The 14,618-nt window shown below is 44.1% G+C and overlaps 2 protein-coding genes across 3 annotated transcripts in view; both read right to left on the reverse strand.

The window, feature by feature from the left end:
- Positions 1-1,817, reverse strand: part of GLB1L2 (galactosidase beta 1 like 2) — a 47,918-nt gene extending 46,101 nt beyond the window's left edge. For both annotated transcript variants that reach the window (XM_030828740.1, XM_030828741.1), the window contains exon 1: positions 1,662-1,817. In XM_030828740.1, coding sequence (XP_030684600.1) covers positions 1,662-1,747 — 86 coding nt within the window. In that variant the 5' untranslated portion in view covers positions 1,748-1,817. The remainder of the gene's footprint in view (positions 1-1,661) is intronic.
- An 11,832-nt stretch (positions 1,818-13,649) lies between these two features.
- GLB1L3 (galactosidase beta 1 like 3) overlaps positions 13,650-14,618 on the reverse strand; it is a 43,594-nt gene continuing 42,625 nt past the window's right edge. Inside the window, exon 20 of the mRNA XM_012495900.2 lies at positions 13,650-14,578. Within this exon, the coding sequence (XP_012351354.2) occupies positions 14,513-14,578 (66 nt within the window). The 3' untranslated portion in view covers positions 13,650-14,512. The remainder of the gene's footprint in view (positions 14,579-14,618) is intronic.

The following is a 14,618-nucleotide window of genomic DNA, read 5'->3' on the forward strand; positions in this document are numbered from 1 at the left end:
GCTGTTTATTCTCTGTTGCCATTCCACACCGCTCCAATGGCCCAAGACTGACTCCCAGTGTGGCCACCCCACCTAGGTGGTGACACGGTTACCTCACCTCAAGGAAGCTCAGGCTTCTTCCCAGCTAGGTCAGCTCCCTGACACCTCACCTCTGTCCCACCAAACAATAGCAAACCCTCAGCCTCCTTCACATACCTTTTCCTAGGGACTTTTTGGGTGTGCCACTCGGCCCATCTCAAGCCCACAGTGCTGCCCCAAATAGTGACCTGCCTGGGTCCCCTGCACGGACTCCTGTATCCCTGATCAACAACAGGCCTGCAGCCACTAGCCTTTCTCTTGGCAGCTTGGGCGCCTTGCTACCCTGCTGTGTGCAGGAGGATCTGCTGCTGCTGCCCTGAGTAATTCTTCTGGGGTTTGCATAAGCCTTGCACAGGGAGGAAAGCTGAGCATCCCACAGGAGCCAGGGCCAATCTTCAGAGAGGAATGGCTGAGAGATCTTAGGCAGGACAGAAAACATCTTGGGAACAACTGGAGAAATTAAATACCTGAAGTTTTCTGGGCCCCAGAATGAGAAGAAAATCCGTCCTGCTCCCAAACAATATTATGACGTCCCCACTATCTCAGAAACAAGAATCAAGTCTTGACAAGATGTAAACATAGAGTTTGTCAATGTGTTCTTGTGGCCACAAAAGACTTCCAGATATTTATCTCCATCAAAAACTTCCCTATCTCCCAGGGGAAGTTCAGAGAAACTAAGAAGGGGGATAAAAAAGAAGCGAATGACAAAGCTGAGCGGTGTAGGGCCTGCCCCCAGTTCCAACCGTTCAGTTCATTCGATACTGCCGGTCGGCTTCCCACTGGAGGTTTTGAATATGGAAAGTGCTGACCTGAAAGATAGGGTCAGGGCTGTAGAATCCTTAAAACAGGCACAGTTTAGAAAAATGCTGAGCTAGGGCACCCAGAAAACTTTTTCACAGGCTGTGGGTAAACCACAGTATCACTGAAGCCACTCATTTGCCATAAACAACATTTTGTAAAAGGGGGAGAGGAAAGGGTGAGCTGGTAACAGGTGAATGGTGGGAAAGGGGAGAGAGACGACCTATCCGATCTAGAACTGTGCAAATAAATCATGGCCCGGGATCTTGGAGGCCCACGGACATTGTTCTTATGACCTTGCCAGGCGAGCTGGCTAGACCATAGCTGCCAGGCTGAAGCGCCGGCCTCTGCGGAATAAGGCGCCTCCCAGAGGCTTGGGAGGAAAAGGGGGACCTGGGGGAAGAGCAGAGGGAGCTCTCCGCGGAGCAGTGGGGACGGGGCCGCGACGGGGTGCGTCTGAGAGGGCTCTGACGGCTGGAGGGCAGCGGGCGTCCACGAGGGGCAGAGCCGGGCATCACAGGCGCGGCGGGGTGGGCGGCTCGGGGCACAGACGCCGGCTCCCGAGGGCACGCCAGGTGTCGCCCAGAGGCCTGGATCGCCAGGCAGGAGTAGAGCGCCTGGAGCCGCAGGGGAACTCGGGGATATTGGGGAGCTCCCAGAAAGAAGCAGCTGGGGCTGCTCCCCCCGGGAACTCGGGATTCGCGGGTCGCGGGAGAAGAGAACCCGAGGTGCGGAGGGCTGGGGAATGTGGGGTCCGGCAGGTGCTGCGCGAAGCTCTCTCTCACCTGCGGAGCACCAGGAAGCCCAAGACGACCAGCAGCAGGAGTCCCAGCGTGCGGCCCGGCCTCCGCCGGAGGCTCCACGTGGTCATCGCGTGTTCTCTCAGCGCGGGGACCCGGGTTCCCACTCCAGTCTCCGCACTCAGCCGCGCGCGGGAGCCTCGGCGCGGGGGGCGGAGCCGCGCGCTGGTCGCCTGGGCAACCGGCCCGCCGGCGCTCATTGGCTGGGGCTCGCGGCTCCGCGCCCGCAGCCCTAGGCCTCGCGCAAGCAGGGGCGGGGCTGGCCGGGGCCGAGGCGGGGCCTCTGCCGGGGGGGGCGGGGCGGGGCGGGTGGGCGGGGACGAGGTCTCGGTAGGAGAGGGGGCTGGCGGGGGCGGGGCTGTTGGGGGCGGGGACGCGGCCGGGGGCGGGGCGAGGACAAGGTCTCTGTAGGGGAGGGGTCTGGCCGGGGCGGGTCCCGGGCGGCCCGCGGGTCCCCAGTGTGGTGGAGCGGTGCAGAGTTCGCCGTCTTTCTGCTCGCGAGGCGCAGGCGGGTGCGGGAATGCTGCGTACCTGTCAAACGCCGAGGTAAAGTCGCCCCTCGCAGCGCTGCATCCGGAAGAACGTACAAAAGGCGTCTGCAAAGCAGGGGCAACCAACAGAATCTTTTAAAACAATTCAGATTCTGAAGCAAACAACTTTTTCAATAATAAATCATCCTGTGAAAAGCCAGGATTTTGAAGAATTGTATCGGGACACATTTCAGTGTGGTTCATGTCTGAGTACGAGGGGCCCAAATATTTTCTGTCTTTGGTTTCCGCGAGTCTCCCTCTGGCCTTGACTCCAAGGGCTTCCAATTTTTTATTTTAAAAAGGTCCATATAAAACCCTCACATTTTAGGAAAGGAAGAATATCATTCTTATTCTGAAACAGAATGTATGTCCCAAAGAACACGATGTAGTATTTCGGTGCAACTTACGCTGTAGGAATCACAAACCCAACTCCTCCCGGGAACAAAATTCAGATTTTACTGAAAGAAACTCGAGGAAGGGCAATGTTTTCCAGAGCATCCGGGTTTGTCGAATGTCTCCCTTGCCCCATGCTTTGAATTCATTTCCTAAACGGGGGCATAGTTTTGAACTTGTAAAGCCGACAGGAACCAAATGAAATTGCAGATCTTGGAACAAAGACACAGACTTGGGTATGAAGTGTCCTTTGTCTAGCATTAAGCACATATTTAGTCAAGGAGCAAAAGTTAAATCAAAGAGAGGGAAAAAGAAACGAACAAACAAGAGGAAAAAAAAAACCCTGGCAGAACTGGGGAGGATAAGCTGGGCTTGGTGCAATCCGGGTCTGACTTCAGCACCGCAAACATTCCCAGAGGCGCGCAGAGGGAGGCGCGCTCCTGTGGACGCGCTCCAAGCACGCTCCTTTTCTCCATTTGGTAAGGCTGTGATTGCTTGATGGCTATGAAGTCTGTGATGAAAACATGTTGGTTTAATTGGAATACCAGCTAGCCCCTAAGCGTGTGGAGAAATTGTCGAAGGCTAGCCCCTTTGCCTGCAGGGGACCATCCGAAAGACATGCACCCTACATTCATCCTCTCACTTCTGGTCATGTTGAGCAGTAGCAGAATCTATCAAACATAAGGGAATTCCCAAATGGTTTAAGCAATACCAGCATCTCCATTTTTCTTCAAATGTTAGCAAAAACTTAACATGGGTTGTAAAAACCACGAACTCCTTGGCCCACCCTTGTATCCTTCGTTTTTATTTGTGTGAGAAAAATATACATCTAGGAACAATTTTACTTCATCTGGGTTTAATGATCCCACAGAATGCTACGAAGTTAGCACTAACCCCAGATGTGTCTTGCTGATAGGCTGAGACTTTTTTTTGGGGGGGGGGGACAGAGTCTCACTCTGTTACCCAGGCTGGAGTGCAGTGGTACAATCTCAGCTCACTGAAACCTCGGCCTCCCAGGACTCAAGCCATTCTCCTGCCTCAGTATCCCGAGTAGCTGGGACTACAGGCACCCACCACCATGCCCGGCTAATTTTTGTATTTTTAGTAGAGACGGGGTTTCACCATGTTGGCCAGGCTGGTCTCAAACTCCTGACCTCAAGTAATCCGCCAGCCTCGGCCTCCTAAAGTGCTGGGATTACAGGCGTCAGCCACTATTTCTGGCCTGAGACTTTTTTTAAAACATTAGCAAGATACTCCTTCAGTGTCTCCTTTCCAAAATGTTCAGTGATCTTAACCCAAAGCAGACAGTGAAAATACCCAAATCCCTGGGAACAAAAGCTACAGTTACAATGAACTGGCATAAGAGTGGTGTAACAAAGTGGTCTGGCAAGGTGCTTGGCTTGGTAATGAATCCCTGGTACCCAGGAATCATCCTCTTCCCAGGCCTTCTTTCTAGTGTCCAGGGTTTAGAAAATATAAGAAACGCTTTTTAAAAAAATTAAATCTTGTTGGTGTGCCATGTCCATTGCTCTGAGTCAGAGCTCCAACAGACCCAGAAGGCACAGCTGCTTCCTTGAGAATTCCTGTATCACAGATAGTCAGTGGGAAACAGAAACACATACAAAATGCACACACAGGAGAATAAAAGCCACGCTCGCTCAGAATCAGTACAGTGAAGTCACGTGGGAAAAAGCGATCATATCAAACTAGTCTCATTTGCTGTTTCACTTTTTAATCAGTAACAGGTTTACAGATCAGTTATTCATTCACGTAACTCATTTTTGAGGGCACTCTGCTAACGCTTTAAATACAGTATATCTGAATTTTAGGAAAACATTGGCAAAATTTCTTTTAGTCATGAGAATAAGATGAAAAATGTGGCTTCTATGATAGTACAGTCACTTGGGCCCCCGGATCAAGATATAGCCCTCTCCTCCTCACCTCCTCCTTATGGACAGACACCTCTGTCCAGCAACCCCCATCCACCCTCCTCTCAGGAGGAGCAAAGTCCAGTTATGATGTCAAGTTGCCAGGGGTCTTGAACAAAGAAATTAAGAGCAAAGGGGAATTCCTGGGAATAAATGAGGGCCATTTCAACCCTAGCCAAAACAAAATAGAAAGTCCTGGAATGGAGATTTGGCCTAGGAAAAAGAAAAGAGAAGGCAGATTTAAGTTAAAGGAAGTAGACAAAGCTTTTCAGCCCCAGAGATATGTGAGTGGGAGTGGAAGGGGCCTGTGCACATCCGATAGGGATGCACAGAACTTGATCTTTAAGCCTTAGGAGGCCTAAACTATCATTTTTCAGGCTCAGCCTTGGAAGGCCTAATAGCCAAAGATCTAATTCTGCAACATTGCATTTATTAAAAAGTAAAGGACAAATTGTAATGACCATAAACAACATGCTGAACACTGTTTCACATGCTTGGGATGTATCAGTGGACAAAACAAAGATCTCTTCTCTTTGAAATTTCTGTTCCAGCTAGGGAAGAAAGACAACAAAAATTAACAGAATGAATAAGTAAACTGTAGAGTATATTCAAAGGTAATAAACTCCATTGCAAAAATTTAAAAAGTAATAAGGGGGCCAGGCCCAGTGATTCACGCCTGTAATCCTAGCACTTTGAGAGGCCGAGACAGGCAGATCACTTGAGGTCAGGAGTTCAAGACCAGCCTGGCCAACATGGTGAAACCCCGTCTCTACTAAAAATACAAAAATTAGCCAGAAATTGCTTGAACCCTGAAAGTGGAAGTTGCAGTGAGCCAAGATCATTCCACTGCACTCCAGCCTGGGCAACAGAGTGAGACTCCATCTCAAAAGAAAAAAAAAAGTAATAAGGGAAGGAGGCCTGGGAATGCAGTGGGGAGGGGCCTGCAGAGAGGAGGTCTTCCTGGAAAGACATCAGCTGAACAAAGATCGGAACACAGTGGGAGTTCTCCACGCAGGCAAACAAGATAGAACCTGGAGGAAGCACTGTCCAAGCAGAGAGAACAGCTCGTACCAAGGCCCTCAGGAAGGAGCATGACCTGGTGTCCCTGGTGTCCAAGGAAAGGCTAGGAGGACAGCGTGGGAGGTGATGGCAAGAAGGCAGGAGATGAGGACAGAGAGATACAGGGGCCTGATCATGCAGGGCCTTTAAGAGCAGGGCTTTGACTCTGAATGAAATGGGAGCCACTGCATGGTTTGAACATTTGAACACCACGGTGATGATAACTTAGAAGGATCACTGGTGCCATGCAGTAATCCATATGGGAGACGATGCTGGCTCAGGGGACAGTGGTGGAGGTAGTGAGAAGTGTTCAATTTCTGGAAGTATTCGGGAAGCAGACACGAGAGGGTTGTTGCAATTCATGGATTGTTTGTAGGGGGAGAGAAATAAAGGGGGTTTAAGAATGTCCCCCACAGGCTGGGCCTGAGAAACAAGAAGTGCTGGTCGCTGTGACCTGAGATGGGAAAGGTCATGGGGCAAGTTTCTGGGGGACATCAGTAGCTCAGCTTGGACCTGCTGTATTGCAGTGGAGTGGAGTGGAGACACCACGCAGGCTGCTGAATATCAATCCTGATGGTCCAGAAAGAGGTTTGGGATGGAGATACAAATTTCGGAGCTGACAGAGAGTTGGTATTTAAAGGCAAGAACCTGCAGCAATTAACAAAGTGCAGACCAAGAAAGGGGATGAGGACAAGCTCTGGAACACCTGAGTCAAGGAACCACGCCACCAACAGGTGAGGTTAAAGCAACACTGAGGATCGACCGCCGGATTTAGTATGTGGTAAATGTTGGTGACTGGACACAGGCAGCTTGAGTGGAGTTGGGAGTCATGGGATTTGGGAAGCCAACTGGAATGGGATCGGGAAGGGAGGGTGAAGAGAAATCTAAGACCGTTAATGTAGACGACTCATTCCAGAACACAGGCTAGAAAGGGGACACATAGGCTGGGTGCGGTAGTTTACGCCTTCAATCCCAGCAATTTAGGAGGCCGAGGCGGGTGGATCACCTGAGGTCAGGAGTTCAAGACCAGCCTGGCCAACATGGTGAAACCCCATCTCTACTAAAAATACAAAAATTAGCTAGGTGTGGTGGCGGGTGCCTGTAATCCCAGCTACTTGGGAGGCTGAGGCAGGAGAATCACTTGAACCAGGAAGGCAGAGGTTGCAGTGAGCCGAGATCACACTACTGCACTATAGCCTGGGCAACAAGAGCAAAACTCCATCTCAAAAATAAATAAGAAAGGGAATACATAAATGGGATGGTAACTGGGGCAGAAGAGGGAGCTGAATCAAGAGCCGGGTTCTATTTTCATTTCTACTACAGCATGCCTGTATGCTGATAGTGATCTTGATCAGCAGACAAAACTGGTGAGGCAGGACAGACCGTAGAGAATTTCTGTTGTGAAACCCTTGAGGAGGTAAAGTGTAGGGACAAGGTGACCAAGTGAAGGGATTAGCTTTAGGTTGGAGCATATGAGATAGTTTAAGGCCTCACTGCATTCTTGACAACAGAGTGATCACTGAGGTTAATTTCAAATCCACATCGTAACCCTGCCAGATGTGAGAGTGAGGCGTGTCATTGGAATTTGTTGTTAATATCAGAACACAGTTACCCCCCTCTATCTGTGGGTTCTGCATCTGTGGATTCAACCAACCATGGATTAAAAATATTTTTTTGTAAAAAATTCACATCTAGAGTGGGAGTGGGGATAGTTAATGGGTACAAAAATATATTTAGTTAGAATGAATAAGATCTAGTATCTAATAGCACAACAGGGTAACTACAATCAGCAATAACTTATCATACATTTAAAAATAACTGTGGGAGGCCAGGCGCGGTGGCTCACACCTCTAATCCCAGCACTTTGGGAGGCCAAGGCAGGTGGATCACAAGGTCAGGAGTTCAAGACCAGTCTGACCAACATGGTGAAACCCCATCTCTACTAAAAATACAAAAATTAGCTGGGCATGGTGCAGCGTGGCTGTAATCCCAGCTACTCAGGAGGCTGAGGCAGGAGAATTGCTTGAACCTGGGAGGTTGCAGTGAGCCAAGATCGTGTCACTGCACTCCAGCCTGGGCGACAGAGAGAGTGAGAGTCCGTTTACGTGGGAGTATAATTGGATGGTTTGTAACACAAAGAAAGGATAAATGTTTGAGGCGATAGATGCCCCATTTACCTTGATGTGATTATTACACATTGCACACCTGTATCAAAATACCTCATGCACTCCATAAATATATACACCTACTGTGTACCCACACATTTTTAAATTAAAACAAAACTACAAAGAAAACACATCTGTACTGACCATGTAGGAACTTTTTTCTTGTCATTATTCCCTGAACAATACAGTGTAACACTGTTTACATAGCATTTACTTTGTATTAGGTATTATAAATAATCTCAAGATGATTGAAAGGATACAAGTGAATGTGCATAGATTATATGCAAATACTGCCTCATTTCATATCAGGGACTTGAGCATCTGCGGATTTTGGTATCCATAGTAGATGGTGGAACCGGTCCCCCACGGATACTGAAGGATGACTGTATTCACTTTGAAATGCAAGTATGCATTTGAGATGTAACATAAAGTGAAACATTAAAATTTTATACTTACGTTAAAAAGTGAAATAAAGCAATTATTATTATAAAAACTGTTGATTTAATGTCCAAAAACAATTATTAAGAACTTTCGGCCGGGTGCGGTGGCTCATGCTTGTAATCCCAGCACTTTGGGAGGCCAAGGCGGGCGGATCACGAGGTCAGGAGATCGAAACCACGGTGAAACCCTGTCTCTACTAAAAATACAAAAAATTAGCCAGGCGTGGTGGCGGGCGCCTGTAGTCCCAGCTACTCGGGAGGCTGAGGCAGGAGAATGGCGTAAACCCAGGAGGCGGAGCTTGCAGTGAGCCGAGATTGCGCCACTGCACTACAGCCTGGGCAACAGAGCGAGACTCCATCTCAAAAAAATATATATATATGTTTTTAAAATATAAAATATGTAGTACAAAATAAACATTTTATATGCTATGAATTATAAATTTAAATGTATAATATATATTAACATAATAAAGATTATGTTATATCACAATTTTTATCATTTTAGAATTGCTTGATGAGTACCATTTATAACGCTAAACAAGATGCATGCTTTTTTATAAAAATGTGGTTTATACCAAATTTATTGTTCTTATTTAATATCATTCAGGCCATGCATCTTTGAAGAAAAAGTCTTCTTTGGGGATTCTTGCCACCTCAGATTTCATGAGAAAGCAAATCTCCAAAATTATGTGCAGCTACATCTACGATAAATCATTTTCAATTCAGACAGAACAAAGGACAAGCTACAAAGAAAAAATGATAGTGGTAGGCAAAAATTAGGCACAACTTCAAAAGACAGATTTATAATAATACTTTTAAAAGATAATTTCTTATAGCTTTGAGTCTGCAGAAACTAAATAAAAAGCTCCTCAGAATAATTGCTATACGCTGGTATTTTCAGTAGTTTTTTGGCTGCCAAAGAATTGTTTAAATCTGCCCAAGTTATGACTTCAAGGTACAAAGCCCCTTCTACAAAACATGCTACTAAAATATGTTTTTCTGAATTATATTTTACTGTGTATCAATCAGTGATATTATTAAAATATCCATGTCTTGTATATCAGATATTTGGGCACGCAGAAACAAATAGAAGTTGCCTTAAAGTTTGGTATGGTAGATTAAGTTTGGTATGGCAGATTAACGAAAACTTAACAATTGTTCTCCTCTATTCTTTGCCATGATTTCTGAGTATAGCACAGCAACCCGAGAAATAGTTATGAAATGAAAAATTAGGATATAAAGTAGCCATGCAATTGTCATTGGCAAAGAAAGGACAGACATGGCTAAGGCCGTAAGTGGCTTAGGAATTACAGATGTATAATTGCTTCATTCATGACTTTTAGGTCTGTATTTAGAAAGAAATTTCAGCACAGTATAAGGTAGGGCCTCTTCAACCAAAAAAAAAGTACACGACATACAAAAGATTTTGAAACTCTCTTGTCTCTTTACTTTGTGCAAGACGTTCAGAAGGGTTGAATAGCAACTAATACATGCTTTTTAAAAAGCTTCAGCAAAAAAGAAAAAAAAAGAGCTTAATATTATACTTTGCAGAGAATAACAGCAACACAGGCCTTACAAGCAACTAATGATTTATTTGCTGGAATGTGCTGAAGAAGCAAACCCATTAACATGGCCAGAGAGGAGAAGTTATTCTTCCATGACACCTGATGAAAAACACTACCACCTTTCTGTGGAAATGAAAGCTGAAATGCACATACAATTTAAGAGATTACTTTTTTTTTTTTACACAGGGTCTCGCTCTGTCACCCAGGCTGGAGTGCAGTGGTGCAATCTCGGCTCACTGCAAGCTCCGCCTCCCAGGTTCAAGCGATTCTCCTGCCTCAGCCTCCCAAGAAGCAGGATTACACGCACCCACCACCACGCCAGACTAATTGTGTGTGTGTGTGTGTGTGTGTGTGTGTGTGTTTAGCAGAGACGGGGTTTCACCATGTTGGCCAGGCTGGTCACAAACTCCTGACCTTAGATGATGCACTCAACTTGGCCTTTCAAAGTGCTGGGATTACAGGCGTGAGCCACCGCGCCCAGCCAATTGTTGTTATCTTAAAGTCCAATTGCATGACTACATTGCTACATGTTTGGATTCAATGTTTAAGAGGACAAGTTTTTAGGGAAATGCAAATCAAAACCACAGTGAGATAACATTTCATACTCACTAGGATGGCTGTAATCAAAGAGAGAGCTTAAAAACAAGTGTTGGTGAGGATGTGACGAACTTAGAAACCTAATACCTTCTTGGCGGGAATGTAAAGTGCTGCAGCCACTTTGGAAACAGTTTAATGGTTTATCAAAAAGTTAAACACAGAATTACCATATCACCCAGCAATTCCTCTTCCAGGTATATAACCAAGAGAATGGAAAACGTACGACCACGCAAAAACTTGTGCATGAATATTCATAGTAGGATTATTCATAATACCCAAAAACTGGAAACTCAAATAATCATCCACCGATGAATGGATAAACAAAATGCTATGTGTCCATACAATGGAACATTATTCAACCATGAAAAAGGATAGAATATACATGCTACAGCATCCATGAAGCTTGAAAACATTAAGCTACATGAAAGAAGCCAGACACAAAGGGTCACATATTCGACTCCACTTTCATAAAATGTTCAGAATAGGCAAATCCACAGAGACGGAAAGTAAATTCATAGTTACCAGGGGCTGGGCAGAAAGGAGATCAGAAGCAACTGCTGACAGGTTAAGGGCTGCTATCTGGAGTGATGAAAATGTCCTAGATCAGATGGTGATGATGGTGGTACAATCTCGTGAATATGTCCTACTAAAAACTACTGAACTGTAGACTTTAAAGGAGTTTACAAATCATTTTGAAAAATTTTATGGCATATGAATCATATCTCAAGTTTTTAAGTAGTACAAATGTTTCTCAAGTACAAGGTACTTTTATTTTTCTATTTCTACATATAGATCTGGAAATGTTTGCTTTACATATTATGAAGCTACATTTTTAGACAAAAACAAGTCAAAATTATTATATCCTCCTCAGGAATTGAATTTCCATTACTATGAGTAACCCTCTGTACCTAGTAACACCTTCTGTCTTTAAGTCTACTTGCCTGATGTTAATACGGTTACTACAGTTCCTTCAGTTATAATTTGCATAGCATATTTTTTATCCTTGGACTTTCAATCATTGCATCTTTATGTTAAAGGTATATCTCTTGTAAAACTCAAATATTTATAGTTTTCTTTAAATAATGTCTGACAACTTTTACCTTTTAATTAGAGTTAACTCATTTATAAAATTTACTATGGTTGCTGATATATCTGTATTTATTCTACTGTCTTCACATGTGTTTCTACTTGTACTTTATTATTATACTTTAAGTTTTAGGGTACATGTGCACAACTTGCAGGTTTGTTACAAATGTATACATGTGCCATGTTGGTGTGCTTCACCCATTAACTCATCATTTACATTAGGTATATCTCCTAATGCTATCCCTCCCCCCTCCCCCCACCCCACAACAGTCCCCAGTGTGTGATGTTCCCCTTCCTGTGTCCAAGTGTTCTCATTGTTCAATTCCCACCTGTGAGTGAGAACATGTGGTGTTTGGTTTTTTTGCCCTTGCGACAGTTTGCTGAGAATGATGGTTTCCAGCTTCATCATGTCCTACAAAGGACATGAACTCATCCTTTCTTATGGCTGCATAGTATTCCATGGTGTATATGTGCCACATTTTCTGAATCCAGTCCATCACTGATGGACATTTGGATTGGTTCCAAGTCTTTGCTATTGTGAATAGGGCCGTAATAAACATACGTGTGCATATGTCTTTATAGCAGCATGATTTATACTTGTATTTATTTTTCTACTTCTTTATCTTCTACTATCTTTTGTCTTTTATTGGTTAGAGGATTTTGTTTTTTTCTCACTCTATCTTCCTAATTTTTTTAGAAAGTTAAAAGCTCTGTATATTCTTTAAACAGTAAGCTAAGTTTATTAACTATGAATATTCAACAAAGTCTAAAGTTAATATCTGAGAATTACAGAAATCTTAGATCACTTTTTTGCCATCAAATCCCTTTCACTTTACACAGTGTTTTTTCCTGGTATTAGAGTTTTATGCTGATGCTACCTCAAGTTAGACATTGGCACTATTTGTATGGAGTTAACATTTGTTCATATTCACTCTCACGTATGTCAGCATCCTTCTTGGACTCCACATTCTCTCTTAAAAGTCAGATTTTCCATCTGCTTGTGGCATATGTTTTAGAAATTTCTTCTCAACTGGGGTTCCCTGACAGTATGAAGATGTAATGCCCCAAGACATCCACGGTATGTAACGAGTTAACGTCTCTAATCTGCATCCAGATGATACAATGAGAAACTAATCACTGAAGACACTTTCTGCAGTGTTTAATTCTCTTATGGGACATTGAGAAAGTCTGCTACAGAACAGCATTTAGTGGGGATCTTTTGATGATAACTCTTGGTTTTTGTCAGAAAGTTCTATATTTTGTTTTTTTGTTGTTGTTTTTCTTGAAAAATAGTTTTGCTGGGTAAAGAATTCTAAGTTGTGAGCTCTTTTTCTCTAAGTGCACTGAAAGCATTGTATCTTCTGAATAGCATTTTTGCATTCATATTTGGAAAAGACTGGCATACGTGTGGAACTAAGGTAGTAGCAAAAGAGGAGGTGCAAGTCAGAGAGACATGATTTCAAATACCTCTTTGAACCTTGGTTTCCCATCTGTAAAATGGGTATGTTGCATGGTTGTTGTTAAGTTTAGATGCTGCAGATGTTACATCTGAAATATAATATGTACTCATGATCATCATGATTAGTTCTGCTTCCCTCCTTTACACTACATTTTCTATAGAGTTCATGGGTTTGAGGCTAGGTCCCCAGAGAATAAACTTTTATGTAGAATTGTGGAGGTATCTGACAGAAGTTTCCTCCATTGAAATAGTCATTCAGACTAGTGGGAGAGAAGATAATCTGACATCTTTATCTTCATTCCAATCCAAACAGAGGGTTCTCTTCCCTCTGGACACAAGATTACTTACTAAATTACTTGAAAGCCCTAGGCACTATATTTAACAGGGTGATAAGATTTGCTTATAATGCATTGGTTTGAATTTAGGCCAAGTGCTGTGTTTTGTCTATAAGAAAGGGCTTGGTTCCCAATGGTGCCATTTTTTTCAAATGGCACCACTGGCTTTTCAGAGTGGTTGGAATATTCATTTGTGTGTGGCTAATCTCACTAATACCTACCCACTATCAGTAGTAGCCTTGACTATAACCAGACAGGGAGTAAAAAGACACAGAGAATCCTGTGCTAAGCTTTGTTGTCACACGTGTCTGAAGCAAATGACCAAATTGCTGTCCCTTCTCTGATTAGATGTGACACGCAGGGTCACCTTGTAGACACATAGTTGAAGGGAAATGAAAGACATTGTTCTTTGCCCTCTGCTTTCCCCTACTCCTACATACACAAACACACACGCACACACACACGCACACACACACAGAGAGAGAGAGAGAGAGAGGAGGGAGACTGTGAATTTGCCCATTAGTACATGCAATACTCTCTCTGGCATGAGGAAATCAGTATCCTTACTCTTCCCCAGGCTACAGACCTTTCCCTTCCCTTCAATTGAGTATGGAAGGCAGAAATGAAACTTGTTTTTATTTTATTCACATCTACTTAAAGGCATGTTTAATGAAAGAATAAGAGCCTGCTAAGGATTAAGCATTTAACTAGATAAATCAGTCATTAAAGATTTTGAAGACTTTTTAAAGCCTAAAAATAGGCATCATATAGATAGACTACAAAATACATAACAATTCCCCTGCTGTTTTGTTGTTGCTGTTGTTGTTGTTGCTATTATTTTCACATGTTTGCTATTGTAGGCAACACTATGTTTGATAGTCTTAACATAAATCTTATTCCTCAAAAATGACTTATAGATGACCTCCAGCAACCCAAAAAATACGTTCATGGCTGGGTGCAGTGGCTCATGCCTATAATCCCAGCACTTTGGGAGGCCGAGGCGGGCGGATTACAATGTCAGGAGATCGAGACCATCCTGGCTAACTTGGTGAAACCCCATCTCTACTAAAAATACAAAAAATTAGCCAGGCGTGGTGGCGGGCGCCTATAGTCCCAGCTGCCGGGGAGGCTGAGGCAGGAGAATGGCATGAACCCGGGAGGCAGAGCTTGCAGTGAGCCGAGATCTGGCCACTGCCCTCCAGCCTGGGCAACAGAGTGAGACCGCATCTCAAAAAAAAAAAAAAAAAAAAAAAAAAAAAAAAAAAGTTCAGACACGGTTTTACAGCACAGGCTTGTCTGTAGATTTGATGTCTAAGCCACTCATCATCTTCTCAAACAAGATGACCTGAGAAGAAAAGAAAGTTTGACAGTGGGAAAGGTGAAGC

The sequence above is a fragment of the Nomascus leucogenys genome, chromosome 15 (assembly GCF_006542625.1).
Source record: "Nomascus leucogenys isolate Asia chromosome 15, Asia_NLE_v1, whole genome shotgun sequence".
Taxonomy (NCBI): domain Eukaryota; kingdom Metazoa; phylum Chordata; class Mammalia; order Primates; family Hylobatidae; genus Nomascus; species Nomascus leucogenys.